Raw genomic sequence first — 23487 nt, 5'->3', positions numbered from 1 at the left:
CCTAAATAATCTTGTTCAATAACTTTAGATAGTCTAGAATAGCCTCGAAAAAAAAACAACAGTTTGTTTTATAACACACATACATAAAACAGACTCTGATGTAACCATTTGGAACCTTGCGTTTGAATAGATTTGTATCGGATTCGAACTCAACACTTTTGGCGCGGTGGCTGAGTGGTTAAGGTGTTTGGCTTCCGAATCCTGGGTTCGAACCTCTGTGAAGACTGGGCTTTTGAATTTTCAGGGCGCCTTTAAGTCCACCAAACTCTAATGGGTACCTGACTTTAGTTTAGGAAAAGTAAAGGCGGTTGGTCGCTGTGGTGGCCACATGACACCCTCGTTAACTGTAGGCTACAGAAACATCACATATTCATCATTTGCCCTATAGATCACTAGGTCTGAAATGGGAACTTTTTATCTAGGTTATGTATAACAACTCTACAGGACTTTCTGTTGAAGCCAATATTCCTTTGCTTGCCTTACTCGGTCAGACTATATCAACGCCAGCCGTTGATCAGGAAACGTGAAAAGAACCAAGATGCCTGTGTGTTGTCGCTGAATGAACTCTTTAAATTGTGTCTGTTCTTTTTATGTGTATGTTTCTGTTGTGTTGTCTTTATATAAGAAAACTTGTAATCACAACAAATTTCCGTAAGGATCAATATAGCAGTCTTAGTCTTTATTTCCCTGAGACCCCATGTGTTGTTAATTAGGGGCAATAGTTTTTGTGTGCAGGATTGTAGTGAGCTCTCTGTAAACATTCCCCAAACTCGACGTCACAGGAGCAAGCCTCGTGCTCGCACGTACCGACAGGATCTGAAAAAGAAATAGATAATACCATGAAATCAAATCAACTGCCTCTAGGTAGTAGCAACTCCTTCGTAGCCGAAGAGCAGATTCCATCTTTCTATGAACTCCAGTGTCCCTAGATAATACGAAATCAAACCTACTGCCTCTAGATATTTATAACTGACTGTAAATTAAAAAACAGCCATCTTCCCTATCTTTCTTCATCCACAAATATTGACATTTTCTTTAAATGACGTAATTATATATTTCATCAAAGATCAAGATTTTTAAGAAGAACCTTTTAAGAATTTAGCTCGTTTGAATCACCACGGTAAGATACAGCGGTCACCACGGTAAGATGCAGCGGTCACCACGGTAAGATACAGCGGTCACCACGGTAAGATACAGCGTAAGATACAGCGGTCACCACGGAAAGATACAGCGGTCACCACGGTAAGATACAGTGGTCACCACGGTAAGATACAGCGGTCACCACGGAAAGATACAGCGGTCACCATGGTAAGATACAGCGGTCACCACGGAAAGATACAGCGGTCAACACGGAAAGATACAGTGTAAGATACAGCGGTCACCACGGTAAGATACAGCGGTCACCACGGTAAGATACAGCGTAAGATACAGCGGTCACCACGGTAAGATACAGCGTAAGATACAGCGGTCACCACGGTAAGATACAGCGTAAGATACAGCGGTCACCACGGAAAGATACAGCGGTCACCACGGAAAGATACAGCGGTCACCACGGAAAGATACAGCGGTCACCACAGAAAGATACAGCGGTCACCACGGAAAGATACAGCGGTCACCACGGTAAGATACAGCGTAAGATACAGCGGTCACCACGGTAAGATACAGCGGTCACCACGGAAAGATACAGCGGTCACCACGGAAAGATACAGCGGTCACCACGGTAAGATACAGCGGTCACCACGGAAAGATACAGCGGTCACCACGGTAAGATACAGTGGTCACCACGGAAAGATACAGCGGTCCCCACCGTAAGATACAGCGGTCACCACGGAAAGATACAGCGGTCACCACGGAAAGATACAGTGGTCACCACGGTAAGATACAGCGTAAGATACAGCGGTCACCACGGAAAGATACAGCGGTCACCACGGAAAGATACAGTGGTCACCATGGAAAGATACAGCGGTCACCACGGAAAGATACAGCGGTCACCACGGAAAGATACAGCGGTCACCACGGAAAGATACAGCGGTCACCACGGTAAGATACAGCGTAAGATACAGCTGTCACCACGGAAAGATACAGCGTAAGATACAGCGGTCACCACGGTAAGATACAGCGTAAGATACAGCGGTCACCACGGAAAGATACAGCGGTCACCACGGTAAGATACAGCGTAAGATACAGCGTAAGATACAGCGTAAGATACAGCGGTCACCACGGTAAGATACAGCGTAAGATACAGCGGTCACCATGGAAAGATACAGCGGTCACCACGGTAAGATACAGCGTAAGATACAGCGGTCACCATGGTAAGATACAGCGGTCACCACGGAAAGATACAGCGTAAGATACAGCAGTCACCACGGTAAGATACAGCGGTCACCATGGAAAGATACAGCGTAAGATACAGCGGTCACCACGGTAAGATACAGCGGTCACCACGGAAAGATACAGCATAAGATACAGCGGTCACCACGGAAAGATACAGCGTAAGATACAGCGGTCACCACGGAAAGATACAGCGGTCACCACGGAAAGATACAGCGGTCACCACGGTAAGATACAGCAGTCACCACGGAAAGATACAGCGTAAGATACAGCGGTCACCACGGTAAGATACAGCGGTCACCACAGATAGATACAGCGTAAGATACAGCGGTCACCACGGAAAGATACAGCGTAAGATACAGCGGTCACCACAGAAAGATACAGCGGTCACCACGGAAAGATACAGCGGTCACCACGGAAAGATACAGCGGTCACCACGGTAAGATACAGCGGTCACCACGGAAAGATACAGCGGTCACCACGGTAAGATACAGCAGTCACCACGGTAAGATACAACGGTCACCACGGTAAGATACAGCGGTCACCACGGAAAGATACAGCGGTCACCACGGAAAGATACAGCGGTCACCACGGTAAGATACAGCGGTCACCACGGAAAGATACAGCGGTCACCACGGTAAGATACAGTGGTCACCACGGAAAGATACAGCGGTCCCCACCGTAAGATACAGCGGTCACCACGGAAAGATACAGCGGTCACCACGGAAAGATACAGTGGTCACCACGGTAAGATACAGCGTAAGATACAGCGGTCACCACGGAAAGATACAGCGGTCACCACGGAAAGATACAGTGGTCACCATGGAAAGATACAGCGGTCACCACGGAAAGATACAGCGGTCACCACGGAAAGATACAGCGGTCACCACGGAAAGATACAGCGGTCACCACGGTAAGATACAGCGTAAGATACAGCGGTCACCACGGAAAGATACAGCGTAAGATACAGCGGTCACCACGGTAAGATACAGCGTAAGATACAGCGGTCACCACGGAAAGATACAGCGGTCACCACGGTAAGATACAGCGTAAGATACAGCGTAAGATACAGCGTAAGATACAGCGGTCACCACGGTAAGATACAGCGTAAGATACAGCGGTCACCATGGAAAGATACAGCGGTCACCACGGTAAGATACAGCGTAAGATACAGCGTAAGATACAGCGGTCACCATGGTAAGATACAGCGGTCACCACGGAAAGATACAGCGTAAGATACAGCAGTCACCACGGTAAGATACAGCGGTCACCATGGAAAGATACAGCGTAAGATACAGCGGTCACCACGGTAAGATACAGCGGTCACCACGGAAAGATACAGCATAAGATACAGCGGTCACCACGGAAAGATACAGCGTAAGATACAGCGGTCACCACGGAAAGATACAGCGGTCACCACGGAAAGATACAGCGGTCACCACGGTAAGATACAGCAGTCACCACGGAAAGATACAGCGTAAGATACAGCGGTCACCACGGTAAGATACAGCGGTCACCACAGATAGATACAGCGTAAGATACAGCGGTCACCACGGAAAGATACAGCGTAAGATACAGCGGTCACCACAGAAAGATACAGCGGTCACCACGGAAAGATACAGCAGTCACCACGGAAAGATACAGCGGTCACCACGGTAAGATACAGCGGTCACCACGGAAAGATACAGCGGTCACCACGGTAAGATACAGCAGTCACCACGGTAAGATACAACGGTCACCACGGTAAGATACAGCGGTCACCACGGAAAGATACAGCGTAAGATACAGCGGTCACCACGGTAAGATACAGCGGTCACCACGGAAAGATACAGCGTAAGATACAGCGGTCACCCCGGAAAGATACAGCGTAAGATACAGCGGTCACCACGGAAAGATACAGAGGTCACCACGGAAAGATACAGCGGTCACCACGGAAAGATACAGCGGTCACCACGGAAAGATACAGCGTAAGATACAGCGGTCACCACGGTAAGATACAGCGGTCACCACAGAAAGATACAGCGTAAGATACAGCGGTCACCACGGAAAGATACAGCGTAAGATACAGCGGTCACCACGGAAAGATACAGCGGTCACCACAGAAAGATACAGCGGTCACCACGGAAAGATACAGCGGTCACCACGGTAAGATACAGCGGTCACCACGGAAAGATACAGCGGTCACCACGGTAAGATACAGCAGTCACCACGGTAAGATACAACGGTCACCACGGTAAGATACAGCGGTCACCACGGAAAGATACAGCGTAAGATACAGCGGTCACCACGGTAAGATACAGCGGTCACCACGGAAAGATACAGCGTAAGATACAGCGGTCACCCCGGAAAGATACAGCGTAAGATACAGCGGTCACCACGGAAAGATACAGCGGTCACCACGGAAAGATACAGCGGTCACCACGGAAAGATACAGCGGTCACCACGGTAAGATACAGCGGTCACCACGGAAAGATACAGCGTAAGATACAGCGGTCACCACGGTAAGATACAGCGGTCACCACGGAAAGATACAGCGTAAGATACAGCGGTCACCACGGAAAGATACAGCGTAAGATACAGCGGTCACCACGGAAAGATACAGCGGTCACCACGGAAAGATACAGCGGTCACCACGGAAAGATACAGCGGTCACCACGGAAAGATACAGCGGTCACCACGGAAAGATACAGCGGTCACCACGGTAAGATACAGCGGTCACCACGGTAAGATACAACGGTCACCACGGCAAGATACAGCGGTCACCACGGTAAGAGATTATAGCCTAGTAATTATTTGACTGAATCAGTGAAATGTAGAGAAAATGTTTTGACTGACTTAAAACAGAAATGACAAAAAAATTTTGCTACTGTAATTATATAATGAAATATTAGAAACTTGTACGGCGATATCCAAATATGCTGTTTACTTCTCTGTATAAAGCCATTCTGGCAATCGGTTAACCCGTAATTGTTAACGCTTTAAGCCGAATCTACCTCGTTAACCATTGCGAAATATTGTATAAATTGCAGACATTCTTACAGCGAAAAAAAAGTGGGATTATATTACATTCAACGAGTATTGGCGTGTATTAACTGAGTTGTGTGTGTGTGTGTTTTAATTAGCGACTGATACTTTTTTTAAGTCATTTGATTTTTCTTTCTGATTGTATTCATTTAACAATTGTGTTTCTGGAGTGCAATATCAAGGCACATGTGTAAATGTATGTAAATGTATGTAAATGTATGTAAATGTATGTAAATGTATGTAAATGTATGTAAAAGTACGTATTTGTATGTAAATGTACGTATTTGTATGTAAATGGATGTAAATGTATGTAAATGGATGTAAATGTATGTAAATGGATGTAAATGTATGTAAATGGATGTAAATGTATGTAAATGTAGGTAAATGTAGGTAAATGTATGTAGCTTAGCATAAGCTCAGTGTAAACGTAAGCTAGTTTACAGAGTTCTTATCAAGTCAAAACACAAAAAAAAACTGAACTTATTGTTTAAAGGAAGTGGGTCGTGGTGGCTGAGTGGTTAAACGCTTTGCTTCCGAACCAAGAGGTCCTGGGTTCGAATCTCAGTGAAGACTGGACATTTTAAATTCCGGGCTTTTTAGGACGCTCCCAACTCTAATGGGTACCTGACTTTAATTGGGGAAAGTAAATGCGGTTGGTGGTAATGTTAGCCACAGGACGCCCCCATTAACCCTCATCTACAGAAACAGAGGGCATTTACATTAGGTCTTGAAGATCTCAAGGTCTGAATGGGGTAAATCACATAAGCCAGTGCTTTCTTAACGGAACAATTCGCACACTCTCAGTAGACAGCGGAACACAATGGGTTATTTTTATAAGAGAGATGAATTCGCGTGGGTTAATTATTCCAGTAGTTCTTAGAGCACCTATTCACGGATCATGAAACAGTTACGGAGACACTGTCATAGGCAAAATCTCAGAAATGAAACTAAACGTACACGCTTATGGAAATCTTACCTAAGCACACGCAGTACCCAGCAGCACAGTAGATTTCTGTCCAGGTAATATGTGTAATCCAACAGCTAGTTTCTCCATAGCAACGGTCATGTGCCTGGCAACATCTAGACATGTTTCAAAAGACAAGAGTTGACATCCGGTTGTCTTTAATCACATTAATGAATGCTTGCATCTAATTTTTAATAGTCACATTACGACACTGAATTTTTAAACCTTAAAACGCGTGTGGTAGATTAACCTCTAAGCATCAGAATTGTAATTCCATTTTTTATGCACTCAATGTAGCCTAATACAACTACGCACTTTAAGGGTTAAAGACAAAAAAGCGTAAACGTTTTTGTGAATCTCTTTTTATTTCGGCTACACATTTGTCCGCTTTTAACCGAAGCAAGTGGATTGTTGATACTAATAGATATATGACTTGCTAAGGTGGCTGGTTTTTATTCTATCCGCCTATTAACGTAGTTAACCTTTGACCACTGATCTAGGATTCAAATAAGCTATTTATATCTTGACATACACAGACACATCCATATACTCATTTACTTAAAATACACACATACAAAGACACATGCATAGACACATACATATATACATTTACTTTAAACACGCACTTACGTAGACACGTATACTTTAAATACACACATACAGAGACACATTTACTTTAAATAGACACATACATAGACACATTTACTTTAAATACACACATACAGAGACACATTTACTTTAAATACACTCATACAGAGACACATTTGTTTAAATAGACACATACATAGACACATTTGTTTAAATAGACACATACAGAGACACATTTACTGTAAATAGACACATACAGAGACACATTTACTTTAAATAGACACATACATAGACACATTTACTTTAAATACACACATACATAGACACATTTACTTTAAATAGACACATACATAGACACATTTACTTTAAATACACACATACATAAACACATTTACTTTAAATAGACACATACATAGACACATTTACTTTAAATAGACACACACAGACACATGCAAATATACACACCCATCCTTTAACTGATCTACACGGTAGCAACCCAGGGCCGTATTTAAGACAGAGAGAGGCTGTACAGTGCCTCACCATTTAAAACATATACAATTTTTGTTTTTACTCAAAAGCATATTAATATACGAAAATAATGAGAGTGTATGTACAAATACTCTGTATTATTCTTCTCAATAAGATTTGGCTTCCAACGTATATGTATATTATTGAGTGTATCTATATTAAAGCTTGAAGAGAATTGGAACTCCGTCCAAAAAAAAGTTCTGCCCATAGGCTCCACTTACGAAAAGCCGTCACTGTAGCCCTAGTCTAGTATCATGGCTCCAGTAACTAAAAGCCTCGCTGTAGCCCTACTCTAGTATCATGGCTCCAGTAACTAAAAGCCTCGCTGTAGCCCTACTCTAGTATCATGGCTCCAGTAACTAAAAGCCTCGATGTAGTCCTACTCTATTATCATGGCTCCAGTAACTAAAAGCCTCGCTGTAGCCCTTCTCTAGTATCATGGCTTCAGTAACTAAAAGCCTCTCTGTAGCCCTACTCTAGTATCATGGCTCCAGTAACTAAAAGCCTCTCTGTAGCCCTACTCTAGTATCATGGCTCCAGTAACTAAAAGCCTCTCTCTAGCCCTACTTTAGTATCATGGCTCCAGTAACTAAAAGCCTCGCTGTAGCCCTATTCTAGTATCATGGCTCCAGTAACTAAAAGCCTCTCTGTAGCCCTACTCTAGTATTATGGCTCCAGTAACTAAAAGCCTCGCTGTAGCTCTACTCTAGTATCGTGGCTCCAGTAATTAAAAGCCTCGCTGTAGCCCTACTCTAGAATCATGGCTCCAGTAATTAAAAGCCTCGCTGTAGCCCTACTCTAGTATCATGGCTCTAGTAATTAAAAGCCTCGCTGTAGCCCTACTCTAGTATCATGGCTCCAGTAACTAAAAGCCTCGCTGTAGCCCTACTCTAGTATTATGGCTCCAGTAACTAAAAGCCTCGCTGTAGCTCTACTCTAGTATCATGGCTCCAGTAACTAAAAGCCTCGCTGTAGCCCTACTCTAGAATCATGGCTCCAGTAATTAAAAGCCTCGCTGTAGCCCTACTCTAGTACCATGACAACTCAGCAGCGCTCTACTTTAGAAGCATAGAGCCGCTTACTTATACAAACATAGATCTAAATTACCTGTTTACTAAAATAAACTTTATATCACATTGGACCTCATTCACCAATTGTAAACAAACAACATTAAGCCACGTGGTGCTCTATCTCTTCTATATATAATTTACGATCTCATGTTTCATTCATGACGGTTGTCACGTGACAGTTTTTTCCCCGTTGTTTTCTCGATAAGATCACGTGACTAAATGTTGTTTGTTTACGGTTGGTGAGTGAGGTCCAGTACCTGTCTACTGCATCCACGGGTGTGCCTCCTCCGCCCAACCCACAGTAGCACCCGTATTCATTGTAATCCAGGGAGCTCCTCCCTGTATAGGTCGTAATGACCTCGTCCAGAGTGAGCAGGCCTCGAGATGACCCAGCCGAGCCTGATAGTATTCTGCCCGCTGTGTAATGAAGAAATAATGACAATACTAATACAGTGAATACATCGGAGAACGGGTGTTGCTTCACTATTGAGTCAGGCTGGTGCTGAACAACTACAAGAATGTTGGCCAATAGCATTTAAATAATATTTATAATGTCAATATATACAGAAAACAATAACACACTCTAGCCATCCTTTTTTTGCTGTAACTTCACCCAATATCATATAGGTGTGTATCTATCTATCTATCTATCTGTCTATCTATTTACCTACCTACCTATCTATGTATCTATCTATAGAGCTATCTATCTATCTATCTATCTATTTACCTTCCTACCTATCTATCTATCTATCTATCTATCTATCTATCTATCTATCTATCTATCTATCTATCTATCTATCTATCTATCTATCTATCTATCTATTTACCTACCTATCTATCTATCTATCTATCTATCTATCTATCTATCTATCTATCTATCTATCTATCTATTTACCTATCTATCTATCTATTTACCTACCTACCTACCTACCTACCTATCTATCTATCTATCTATCTATCTATCTATCTATCTATCTATCTATCTATCTATCTATCTATCTATCTATCTATCTATCTATCTATCTATTTATCTATCTACCTACCTACCTACCTACCTATCTATCTATCTATCTATCTATCTATCTATCTATCTATCTATCTATCTACCTACCTACCTACCTATCTATCTATCTATCTATCTATCTATCTATCTATCTATCTATCTATCTATCTATACATATATATATATATATATATATATATATATATATATATAATATATATATATATATATATATATATATATATATATATATATATATATATATATATATATATATATATATATAATATATACATTCTGTTCTGTGGTATTTTACGTCTCGAGAGACGATCTTTTCCCTTTGCAACTTCTCGTGAGACTAAAGAGGCCAATCCTTGATACACAGCTGCGATCGCAGGTTGGGCATATATAATCACCAGGCGCCGTTGCATTTTCACCCTTCTTTCTGCTTCTGTTGTGTATGACATCTGCAATCTGTGACCCTTCCTTTATGCTCTCTCTCCATGTGGATCTGTCCAGTGCCACCTCTTCCCAGTTGCCAGTGTCGATTTTGAAGAGCTTCATGTCGCGTTTGCATACATCCGTATAACGTAAAAGTGGGCGACCAGCTGCTCTCCTGCCTTCTATTAGATCGCCATACAGGATGTCCTCAAGTAAGCATTAATGGCCAACCACTAGAAATTGTTGATCACTTTTGTTACCTTGGCTCCATCATATCCAACACTCTACTGAATATATATATATCCATTTGTTTGTCAATCTCTATATTCTATGGCCTCCTTCAGTCGCGTAGCAGCTATGGATCATCTTATAGAAATGAGGTAAATGCAGTGGCGTAGTTAGGGTGGGAGGATGGGACGATTTCGAAAGTCCCCCAAATGAATGTGAAAAATGATTTTACATGAAATATTAAATATTACGCCACTGGCATGTATTCTTGCTATTCAAGTGTAGTCAAAAATTCTAGACAGCTTTGATTGAAATGATGTTATAGATGACCTTTGCCTTACAGAAAGCAGGACGTGAGGCGATATGAACTGAGATTTGTCGCTTGTCGCCAATAAACAACGGTATCATTCATTCAAAGACTCTTAATGATTATTGTTTTGTTATTTATTTCACTTATATACTGTAACAAATAGAATTTTACTCATATATTTATTAAGTAGATTATCTCATGTCATGATGTCGAATGTCAAAACGCAGGGGGCCTATACAGGTCAATCCACCACGGGGCCTCGTAACGTTGACGCCAACACAATAATTCCACCCTCTCTACACAGCTGATGTATCCAGAGGAATGGCAAGTGCCCATACAGTTTGGGTATTCAAGGCAGCAGAGTTAGGGCTACACGTCAAGCCCAGGTGTTGGACTTTTAAAAACTCTAATGACCTAGTTAACTCATTGACATTAAATAATAATACAATAAAAAAAAGCAATGCTTTCTTACATTGTATTTTTCTTTATCAGAAAGGGTCACTGCAGCGATCGGACCCCATGATGACCTGCTAACTATAGTGGAAAAAATGCAAGCTCAAAATCTATGGCCATATTACAAGATCTTCGGGGCTAGCAAAGACCTTCTTTCAGGGAACAGTACCAGGAAAAAGAAGAAGAAGCAGACAGAGAAAGCGATGGTAGGACAACATAAAAGAATGGACGGGCCTGCCATCGAAAGAGGCTCTAAACAAGGCAAAAGACAGGGAGGAATGGAGAAAGACGGTCGACGATTCTTGCTTGGTGCCCCAACGGTCCAACAGACTAAGGGATAGGTAAAGGTTAAAAAGGTAAAGCTAATCAAAAAGTTAAGATGTTAGCCTCAGACCTTTTGGATAACTGTCATATGCTCTAACCCTCGGCCAGCTTGTGCCAACCTTTTACAGTAGCCACCATATTAAACAATGTATACAACTTAGTCGCTGACTTACCTACAAGGGTCAGTGCAGTACTCAGCAGAGTGATCTGAGCAACACGTGGGAATGAGAACATCTTGCTGGACTAGTTTCTGTTGAGAAAGGATTACATGGATTAACTCTTTCTCTCCGTAATTATTTCCCCACGTTTTGAAGGAATTCTTCATTTTGCTCATTACTATTTCACTACCCCTGTTATGACTAAGTGTCAATAACTTTTTCGTTTGTTATCAAAAAATGTTTTATTTGGTATAGAATTAAAGGGGAGTGCATGCTCTTTTTTATCTAAGTCAAAGTAAAGTTTATGAAATGAAACATTAACTTAATTTAATGAGGTCGAATCAACGATGGTATCGTCGATTAGGAGAGAAAGAGTTAAAAGATTTTTTTGTAGAGATTTTCATAAATGAAGGTGACCTCATAGATTTTTTGGTGCATCCGATGTTCAGAATAAGACAGCGTTGAGAAGCTAAGTATTTTAAACATGCAGTACTTTTTTGTGTACTTTACCGCAGCCGATGCGGCTTACCGGAGAACACCACCATCGGGCCTCAACTTTAGCCAGAGTGTCCTCGGATGCGAGCCATAGGTAACAGGGTTGTAACGAATTTACATCTGCTTGGATTCCTTTTTGGAGCGTTTCTTAACTCTTTCTCTCCGTAATTATTTACCACATTCTAGTGGAATCAACGTTGATATTGTCAGTTAGGAGAGAAAGAGTTAAAGCACACTAACGCGCTTCCCGGTTGACCAGAAAATAGAATCATACGCATATAGCAGTTTACGACAACGTACTTAGCTGGGGAAGTCGTTCACTAAGGGCAAAGGTTGCCTCTAATCAAGTTAGATTCATAAACTCTAGGAGGTTGTCACTCGACAGAAGATTTCTCAGTGAACAGGCGTTAATGGGAGTTCAATAAAATTCGTTTCCCTCATCGAAGCTCGACCCTGGCAGTGACAAATTATTGAAAATTAATTCATTTCTTTAATAATGGAATCAATGGAATCCACAAAGAGAGGGTTGGAATAGAGAGATGGGGGTCCGCGAACCACACTTTGGGAAACACTGATGTGTATAACTGAATTAGTAAAAAAAAAATGCTTATATTCTTATAGTTTAGTAAACCATGTACACTAATACTGACGATGAAAGCTCGTTGAGACGTGACAATTAAGAGTCAGAACTAGTCAGAAGTATACTAAAAAGGCTACTTAGCCACTCCAGAACCTCATTTACCACATGGTAAGACCGTTCAGCCGAAAACGGTATCACTGTTAAAGGGGCGTCCACATTTAAAAAATATATATAATAAATGTTTAGAAAAATATGCATATTCAATATTTTAAAAAAAGTAAAAGAAAATTAGATCTAATCTATGCTTTTCTTCACACACACAAAAAATAAAAAAATAACATGCTTTAGATACAGCGTATTTACATTGAAGAGAATATGGCCTCTGCTCATGCTTTATTCAGATTTAGCCCGCGGGTCTACGATCTCGTAAATCTCGTAACAGATCGAGATCTAATTCATTTTCGTTTACACGTTTTTCGGTCTTGATTGTTTAAATCTGTTTCCTTATCAATTACGTCACAATGTCGGTCGTAGGAATGGTAGATTCTTATCGGAAGACTTAGATTCCGACAGAAATGTTTTTACGATTGCCAGTTGGAAGTCACGATTTGGAAATAAATCAGAATGAAATTTTGTGAAGACTCTAGTAACAATTTAAAATACAAAAAACATGAAAAACATTTTTTAAAATGTATATTTTAGAAAGCTTATATTAAGTGTAATTGTATCAGTTAATTTGAATCAGGGATGTAATTAGGCCAATATGTAGGATTAACTGTCACTACTTATTAAGTGGGAGGCGCGGTGGCTGAGCGGTAACGCGCTTGGCTTCCGAACCGGGGACCGGGGTTCGAATCCTGGTGAAGAGTGGGATTTTTAATCTCGGGATCTTCGGGCGCCTCTGAGTCCACCTAGCTCTAATGGGTACCTGATATTAGTTAGGGAAAAGTAAAGGCGGTTGGTCGTTGTGCTGGCCACATGACACCCTCGTTAACCGTAGGCCACAGAAACAGATGACCTTTACATCATCTGCCCTATAGACCACAAGGTCTGAAAGGGGAGCTTTACTTTACGTATTAAGTGACATTTGATTATGCATGTAAAAGTGTCTAATTAAAGATGTCTTCCTTCACTTTCATCTTCAATTAAAGATGTCTTCCTTCACTTTCACCTTCAATTAAAGATGTCTTCCTTCACTTGTTGTCGCGTAGGTCTACGTCTTTCTCCATTCCTCCCTGTCCTTTGCCTTGTTTTAAACCTCTACCAATGGCAGACCCGTCCATTCTTTTATGTTGTTCTGTAGCTGATGAAGGCCGCATGGCCCAAACGTCCTTTGTTTTACTTGGTCGGCAGGGTTACATATATGCATGTTTTTCGTATTTTCTAATTAGTACAGCACAACAAATATTAAAATTCATCAATTAAGTCCTTCATCAGCAGACAAAATATTTATTTGACCATAAAATGAAATACTTAGTATACTCCAGCCATCAATACACGCACAAGCTTCATCTCACAAAATTCACAATATAAATCAACGAAATATAGAACACAACTGGTAATACTAAATCAACTGCATTAAACATCCATGCGCTTCAAGTACATGGCGACTACTCACTTCTGACTATGTGGTCAACTCTCAGAACGAGACTTCTTGCCCATATTTCATAACTCTCCACCTGAAACATCCTACCTTACCTTACCTATCCCTTAGTCTGTTGGACCGTTGGGGCACCAAGCAAGACTTGTCGACCGTCTTTCTCCATTCCTCCCTGTCCTTTGCCTCGTTTGAAACCTTTATCAATGTTAGGCCCGTCCATTCTTTTATGTTGTCCTACCATCGCTTTCTCTGTCTGCCTCTTCTTCTTTTTCCTGGTACTGTTACCTGAAGGAAGGTCTTTGCGAGCCCCGTGGATCTTGCAATATGGCCATATATTTTAAGCTTGCGTTTCTTTGCAATAGTTGGCAGGTCATCATGGGGTCCAATCGCTGCAGTAACCATGTCTCTAATCTCTTGGTTAGGGTTAAGGTCTTTGAAAGTGATGCCTAGGATCCTTCTATAGCATCTCAATTCCATTGTTATGATCCTCCTCTCTAGATCTCTAGCTCTGCAGTCAGCGTCCAAGACTCGCAAACAGCATAAACACAATAAATAGTTGTACCCCTTGATCTCCGACTAGCTCATGTCAATGGCTATCAAACAATCATGTGACATTGACCTAGCCCAGGATTCGAACCCGATGCGATTCATCTGTAGAGGACAATGCGGAAGTTTTTTTTTTCCCTTACAAATTTGTGGTGTTCCTTAAGAATTGAACTTAATTACATCCTCACAAAACGCTAGGGCATGGCGCGGGTAGGGTTTGAAGTAGGCATTGTCGAGACGGGCGGCATGGTGGCTGAGTGCTAAAGCGCTTGGCGTCCGAACTGGGGGTTCCGGGCTCAAATCCTGGCGAGGACCTGGGGGGGGGGTAATTTTGGGATCTTAGGGCGCCTCTGAGTGCACCCAGCTCTAATTGGTACCTGACATTAGTTGAAGAAAAATAAAGGCGGTTGGTCGTTGTGCTGACCACATAACACCCTCGATGACCTTGTCTCACATAGACAAATGACCTTTACATCATCTGCCCCATAGATGGTAATGTCTGAAAGGGACAATTTATTATTATATTGTCGAGACGACAGTCCAGAGCACATACCAGACCCCCAGGCGTGTGGGAAATTTATATGACGCTTGATCGATCGAGCCTCTTAGGGTTTTATTAAGAGATTTTATTGGCATTTAGTGCAGATGCTGGGCAATGTTCGTATTCATAGTGTCTACTCCCATCTGTTTTGGTGCGTCAGTGACTCTCTCTCTCTCTCTCTCTCTCTATTTCTTTCTATCTCTCTCTCTCTTTCTTCTCAACAGAACAACATGCCCCGGTGGTATTTCAATTTTTTTGTCATCATTGTTGTAACTGTAGTGGAAACGACAGTGGCGATATATGGGTGTTGGTTTTTTTTTTTGGGGGGTGGGTCACGTGACCGCTTGACCTCGCTGTCTCCGGAGTAATGGACCTGTCGATAAATAATTGGCCGTGAAGCTTTCCTTTGAGGATACCAAACCTGGCTGCCATCATCCCGTACTGTCCTCGAGGATTCACGAGATCTTGACCACGCCGTAAAATCTTACATCTGAGAGCTTGAAGAATTCAATTCACATTTAGGCCTCAGATTTTTTATTCTAACTGGCCATTTGTTTTTTTGTTTTTTTTTGTTTAATAGGGCATCTGGTCACCCCCTTAAAGCTGGTTCCATACAGTGGATACCTTATTTTGATATTATGGGTGTATAATGTGAGTCATGGTTTCTATAGGGGAACACTTTTTACCTTGAGCTGGGTAGTTACTTGATAGCAGTCAGTAAGAGTCAGTATTTGAGGATAGTCACTTTAAAAAGGTATTGTAAGCAGTCCACTATAGAGTTATGATAAGGTAGTTTAGAATTGTACCAGCTAATAAGTTATTACAATATTTGTGAAGTAGTTCTATAAAGGATTTTTACTGATTATTCTTAGATTGTGTATCATATTTTCTATGTAGTGCGTGTGTGCATTGCAGAATGCATATTATGTGTCTGCTACATCAAGAGTTATTTCCTCATTTAGAAGAGGTGTGAACGTGCAAGAATACATCCTGATAATGCCTACATATAACATTATAATATGAACCCAATGTCACTCAACGACCATCAAAAATAACAATAACGTGGTGATTCATCTCAATGATTGCCCCCCTTTAATTGAACATTCAGACCAATCTGTTTAAAACTTTTTAGATTAGTTTGTCATTGTTGCTCTCGTGTTTATGTGTGTATTGTTATCACAGCGCCTTGAGCCTACATTTGGTTGGTTAACAGCACTCTATAAATAAAATAAAATAGATAATTTTCATTTTTATGCTCTGAAAGTAAAAATTTCATTTTTATGTTCTGCATGGAGCCCAAAATCTTGATGTTTAACCCTTAAAGTGCAGGGCTGTTTTACAATGAAGGAATACAAAATGAAATTACAATTTTAATGTTTAGAGGCTAAACTATCACACGCATTTTAAGGGTTAATACGCTGTCAATATTTTTTTAGAACAATAATGACTAGTAGTGTGTATTTATTCTGCAAGCTTGTACACTAGTTCATTAAAATAAATAGTACTTTTGATAATTAAAATTATCTGTTTTTGTAGCCAAAACAACGACCAACGGCCCATACATTTTCTCAGCTAGGTACATTTAAAAAAAAAAAACATTCTAAAAACATGACCTCTTTCTAGACACATGACATTATTCTAAACACATGGCCTCTTTCTAGAAACATTGCCTCTTCCTAAACACATGACATTATTCTAAACACATAGCCTCTTTCTAGAAACATTGCCTCTTCCTAAACACACGACATTATTCTAAACACATGGCATCTTTCTAGACACACGACATTATTCTAAAAACATCGCCACTTTCTAGAAACATTGCCTCTTCCTAAACACATGACATTATTCTAAACACATAGCCTCTTTCTAGAAACATTGCCTCTTCCTAAACACACGACATTATTCTAAACACATGGCATCTTTCTAGACACACGACATTATTCTAAAAACATTGCCACTTTCTAGAAACATTGCCTCTTCCTAAACACATGACATTATTCTAAACACATGGCATCTTTCTAGACACACGACATTATTCTAAAAACATTGCCACTTTCTAGAAGCATTGCCTCTTCCTAAACACTTGACATTATTTTAAACACATAGCCTCTTTCTAGAAACATTGCCTCTTCCTAAACACATGACATTATTCTAAACACATAGCCTCTTTCTAGAAACATTGCCTCTTCCTAAACACACGACATTATTATAAACACATGGCATCTTTCTAGACACACGACATTATTCTAAAAACATTGCCACTTTCTAGAAACATTGCCTCTTCCTAAACACATGACATTATTCTAAACACATGGCATCTTTCTAGACACACGACATTATTCTAAAAACATTGCCACTTTCTAGAAGCATTGCCTCTTCCTAAACACTTGACATTATTTTAAACACGTAGCCTCTTTCTAGAAACATTGCCTCTTCCTAAACACACGACATTATTCTAAACACATGGCATCTTTCTAGACACACGACATTATTCTAAAAACATTGCCACTTTCTAGAAATATTGCCTCTTCCTAAACACATGACATTATTCTAAACACATAGCCTCTTTCTAGAAACATTGCCTCTTCCTAAACACACGACATTATTCTAAACACATGACATCTTTCTAGACACACGACATTATTCTAAAAACATTATTCTAAAAACATTGCCACTTTCTAGAAACATTGCCTCTTCCTAAACACATGACATTATTCTAAACACATGGCATCTTTCTAGACACAAGACATTATTCTAAAAACATTGCCACTTTCTAGAAGCATTGCCTCTTCCTAAACACATGACATTATTCTAAACACATAGCCTCTTTCTAGAAACATTGCCTCTTCCTAAACACACGACATTATTCTAAACACATGGCATCTCTCTAGACACACGACATTATTCTAAAAACATTGCCACTTTCTAGAAACATTGCCTCTTCCTAAACACACGACATTACTCAAAACACATGGCATCTTTTTAGACACACGACATTATTCTAAACACATGGCCTCTTTCTAGAAACATAGCCTCTTCCTAAACACACGGCATTACTCTAAACACATGACCTCTTTCTAGACACACGACATTATTCTAAACACATGGCCTCTTTCTAGAAACATTGCCTCTTCCTAAACACACGGCATTACTCTAAACACGTGGCCTCTTTCTAGACACACGACATTACTCTAAACATATGGCCTCTTTCTAGAAACATTGCCTCTTCCTAAACACACGGCATTACTCTAAACACATGGCCTCTTCCTAAACACACGACATTACTCTAAACACATGGCCTCTTTCTAGACACACTATATTATTCTAGAAACATTGCCTTTTTCTGGACCAGCGGTTCTCAGCCTTTTCAGTTCCGCGACCCCCTTTTTACAATTTTAACATTGCGTCGACCCCCTGGCGTGAAATTATGTTTTTGTTAATGTTATAAAACCATAACCATAACGTCTATATCTGATAGAATTACCAAAGCTGTAACTTTAATCACTAAAATATAAATATTGCTGTTTATAACTAATGACAAATAACTGAAATTATGATTTTATGACTTGCATTTATTTACTTTTATAGCGTGATCAAGATATTCATTTTTTTAAAATACTTATTTGGTGATTTGAAACGGAGAGTTTCGTCAGACCGTTTGGTGGATAGTAATTTCAATGGTTACAAATAAATACTTGTGCTGCGACAAATGCAAAGTTTGGAATGGTTATGATTCACGCTGTTCACATCATCTATTCTCGAAAGACAATCATATTAATAAAAAAAATAGTAGCTACCCCAAGACAAATTTTGTACAATGTCGAGTTTTTATTTTGGACAAAAATCTTTTTTTTTTTTTCTGATGGTCTAAGTCGAGCCTTGGAAAATTGTGATTCGACCCCCATAGGGGTCGCGACTCAAAGGTTGAGAACTCCTGTTCTAGAAACATGACATTGTTTTAAGAACATGACCTATCTCTAGACACATGACATTGTTATTAACGCAAGCCCTATTTTAGATACATGACCTGTGCATTGTAAAGACGCCTGTAGGTCAGCATTGCCGCCTGAAATTACATTTTTCTTATCTTGGAGTAAAAAACAAAAAGAGGCCAGTGAAGAATAAAAGGATTTATTTATTATATTTTTTTTGTGGTCAACACAAAGTACACTTGTAGGCACTCATTTGGCACTAAGTGAACTTAGAGATACAGATAGAACTACAAGTACACTACAGTACATTCATACAAGTGTTCTTTTCATGTAAGTGCTCCTTCTTCCCAAGCACGGAACGGGTTGCCTGAATCAGCCAGGAAAACAACATAGTAAAGTTTAAGTCTAAAATTAACATGCACAAGTTGATAGACGCGTGGGACGTTCCTATCTTCTTTTACTAATAAACGTCTTTAGTTTATAAGATAAGATTGCAGCATTGCTTCTTAAAGCAATAAGCCGACAATAGCATAATAATTATTCTAGACAATTTTCCCGCCGCCACGGGAAATGCTGCATTTATCACTAATCTTCGGACTCGAAGACAAGCCTTATTATTATCTAGACCAGGGGTTCTCAACATGTGGGTCGCGACCACCTTAGGGGTCGATTGACGATTTGCCAGGGGTCGCCTAAGACCATCGATAATTAGATTGTTTTCGTCGATTCTTCTATTGCTGTATGTGTGGGTGGGGGTCGTGGAAGGGTGGGGGGGGGGGTAGTAAAAAGGGGTTGCCAAGCTTAAAAGGTTGAGAACCACTGATCTAGACAATTTGTTTTAGTCCATTGCTAATAAGATGAAGCTGAAAAGAAACAGGAAGGCTTAGTCTATGCTCCCCTTTACTTTAGCTTCAAATAATCTATTAATAAAAGAAAGATTATATTTAACCTTCGGATGGTTTGCGGCCCTATGCATAAAGAATATTGCTGATACTCATTAAGAAGAAAAAATAGTACAGTTCCCATGAGATCCATAGGTGAAGCACTGGGATGTAACGGTACATAGTTTTTCTCCATTAATACAATAATGGACCTCATTCACCAATCGTAAACAAACAACATTTAGTCACGTGATCTTATTGATGAAACAACGGGGAAAAAATGTCACGTGACAACCATCATGAATTAAACATGAGATCGTAAATTATATAGAAGAGATAGAGCACCACGTGGCTAAATGCTGTTTGTTTACGATTGGTGAATGAGGTCCATTGATGAAGTGATCTTTCACTTTTATGCAGCACCAGTTTATGTGGGAAATAAAGGGGGGGGGGGGGGAGAATGTATCTCTGTTAATGATTCCATGATCGCTTTTTAAATGCATAAGAAAAAACCTCTTCACTCAGGGTTCAGTCTTCCGGCACATCTGTCAATTACAATTTCTTTCCCTTGTTTGATACCAAACAAAATAATTAATTACCTGTCAGTAGTTAATCAAATAATTATTATTATTTTTTATTATTGATTCGTGTTTTGTCAGGTGCTAGAAATAATTGTGCCGAACTTCAGCTTGACCCGAGATTGGGTGTGGGAGAAATAACATGTACATTACATTTTACCAAACAGACAGACAGACAGAGTTGATATAAGCTTTGTAAAAAAAAAAAAAAAACAACTGACACTTCTCTTAGGGAGTACAAGCCAAGAGAAGAAAGGCAGAGAACGTGAATTGTCCCCCCTCCTTGGCTTTTAATAGAAAATAAGGTCGAGTTTTTCGACTGTCTTTGATAACCAGATACGTTGCCAAGAGACAACTGTAAACTTTATGAAGCATGCAGCTTGAGATCAGTTTTTAAAAAACTATTATTACTTTTAATTTTATGCGGTGGTTATGCCTGCGTCGCATGTCGCAAAATATGTAGGTCACAGCTGGGGCTATGCAGCACCGGGAAATTCTGCATTTCTCATATATCTTCGGAATCGAAGACTAGCCTGATTATTATACGCGATTATTTCACGATTTTTAAATTAACTTTGACAGATGTATTTGTATTTTCATGGGTCGTAAGCTTATATAAGAAGAACTTGTAATCATATGTATTAAATATAGTGAACAATTACCTTAGACTTAGGAACGTAGTCTTTTGTGTACTCTGTTTCTAGATCTAGTCTTGATTTGGCTATAGACTATAGATTTAGTTCTGGATCTTGATCTAGAGTTTATATAGTCTAAATCTACACCAAGTCTAAATCTAGACTCTAGACCTAGTCTATATTCTAAATCGAGATCTAAATCTAGATCAAGAGTCTAGATTTGTCTAGATCCGGATCGAGAGTCATATCCACATCAAGAGTCTAGATCCAGATCTTTAAATTTTGCATTTTCAGTCTGTGTTACTGGTTTATCATGAATAAGATATAGTGAACAATTACCTTAGACTTAAGAACGTAGTCTTCTGTGGACGTGTCACTGAATGTTAATGCCAAAGTTTAAAGTATTTATACCTATAGAACAAGGATAGATAATTAAAAGGACAGGAAGATAAAGGAATGAATGAAGAACCAGTGCAGAAATAAGTCAAGGACACTTCATTTTTTTTTCTTTTATTACCTTACTATCAGTTTGTGCTTTTTGAAAATGTTCACAAAACACGACCTGTGGCCAATTTTATGCAGTCAGATGGGTGTGCTCCTACGAAAAGTATTAATTCCCTTAAATCAAAGAAGAACGTGAAACAAAAATGGTGTTTATCCTTTGTTATACCAATATTAAAATATGCATCTTCTGCTTGTGTATTACACAACTCAAGAAAAAAATACTAGATGAAAGGCAGAAAAGTGCCATGAGATAGATTACAATCAAATATTCATATCTGATTGGAGTAACACCATTAGTAAAATAACTGAATTTAGAGATACTTCAGGACAGATGATTTAAAGGTAAAGTTGCAATTATTTATAAAATACTAAACCATAATATACTTTTAACTTAATACTTGGGAACGAAAAATTCTTAGGAAAATCTATTGTGCAATACAAGATGAAACAGGATGGAGGACACGCACTAACCATGAGTTATTGTATGAAGACCCACCAATAGTGACTGAAATAAAAAAAAAAAAAAAAAAAGAACAGACTACGTTGGGCAGGTCACCTTGAAAGAATGTCAGACAACAGAGGAGCGAAAATCGTATACAGGCAAAACCCCAAAGGCAGACCCCGAATGAGATATGGATTGATGATGTGGAAGCAGATCTGCAACAGCTTGGGGTTAGGGCGTGGAGACGAAAGACCCAGGAGAGATCTGAATGGAAGGATGTGTTGAAGCAGGCCAGAGCCCTCCTTGGGCTGTAGCGCCACTGGGATGGATGGATAGATTAAGCTTGGCATGTTGTAGCTATAACGTAATTTAATCTTCGTTGTTTAAATATTTATAATAATTTAAAAAATATTTATACGACCACATCATTCATGTATATTTTCACCTGTTTGATTCCAAACAAAATAATTATTTACCAATAGTTGGAAAATTTGCTAATAACTACGGCATATACGGAGGTAGGCCTGACACACGCAAATCGAAATAGTAAAAAGAGAAATAAACCAACAATGAACAATATAAAAATAAGCAATATCCACAACAAAGTAGAGAAAGTCGTGATTGGATCGTGGCATGGAAGGGAGGATTCTGGAAATGTTACAATGGTATCGCTGTTAGTAACCTTGTGATGGCTTCAAATTAGGGGTTCTCAACTTGTGGGGCGCGACCCCATTGGGGGTCGATTGACGATTTGCCAGGGGTCGCCTAAGACCATCGATTCTTCTTTTGCTGTGTGTGTGTGTGTGGGGGGTCCGCGGCCGAGTGGGGGATTTTAAAAAGGGGTCGCTGAGCTTAAAAGGTTGAGAACCGCTGCTCCAAATAGGGACTGGGCTGATAAAAAACAAAGACTTTATTAAATCTCTTCAATGAGATGAAAGAGCAGCAAGATGCAAAAGTACGAGACTTACTACTTCTCTGGACTAAATAGGGGAGGGGGGAGGAGACACTGTGACAAGCAGAGTGAGAAGGCGGCGCTTAAGGCAGCACGGTAAACTTTCTTCCAGATACTTCCTCCTCCCACTGGTCCACAACTGAGATTGGACCAAAGCGCTCTGAGCATTGTATAAACATGAAAGTAGCGCTATATAGAAGCTATAATTTATTTTATTAATGAGTGTTACTACTTCTCTGGACCAAATAGGGGAGATGGGAAACACTATGACAAGCAGAGTGTATTTGTCATACATAACTGCTTATAGAAGCTGGCCGACAACATAGTATATTCGGTAAAACTTTACATCGCAGGACCCTAGTTTTTCAGGTCAGTTATT

At 40.0% G+C, this 23487-nt stretch overlaps 1 protein-coding gene across 1 annotated transcript; it reads right to left on the bottom strand.

Moving 5' to 3' along the window:
- Window positions 1–662: 662 nt before the first annotated feature.
- LOC106055097 (basic phospholipase A2-like) lies at window positions 663–21677 on the bottom strand. The gene is made up of 5 exons (XM_056037008.1): window positions 21550–21677; window positions 11438–11514; window positions 8763–8922; window positions 6332–6435; window positions 663–816 (listed from the first exon to the last, which is right to left on the bottom strand). The coding sequence occupies exons 2-5, from the start codon at window positions 11496–11498 to the stop codon at window positions 710–712; spliced, it is 432 nt and encodes a 143-aa protein (XP_055892983.1). The 5' UTR covers window positions 11499–11514; window positions 21550–21677; the 3' UTR covers window positions 663–709.
- Between the last annotated feature and the right edge of the window lie 1810 nt (window positions 21678–23487).

The sequence above is a fragment of the Biomphalaria glabrata genome, chromosome 7 (genome assembly GCF_947242115.1).
Source record: "Biomphalaria glabrata chromosome 7, xgBioGlab47.1, whole genome shotgun sequence".
Taxonomy (NCBI): Eukaryota; Metazoa; Mollusca; class Gastropoda; family Planorbidae; genus Biomphalaria; species Biomphalaria glabrata.
Note: the sequence above shows the minus strand (reverse complement) of the source record. Positions and strands in the feature narration are given on the sequence as shown.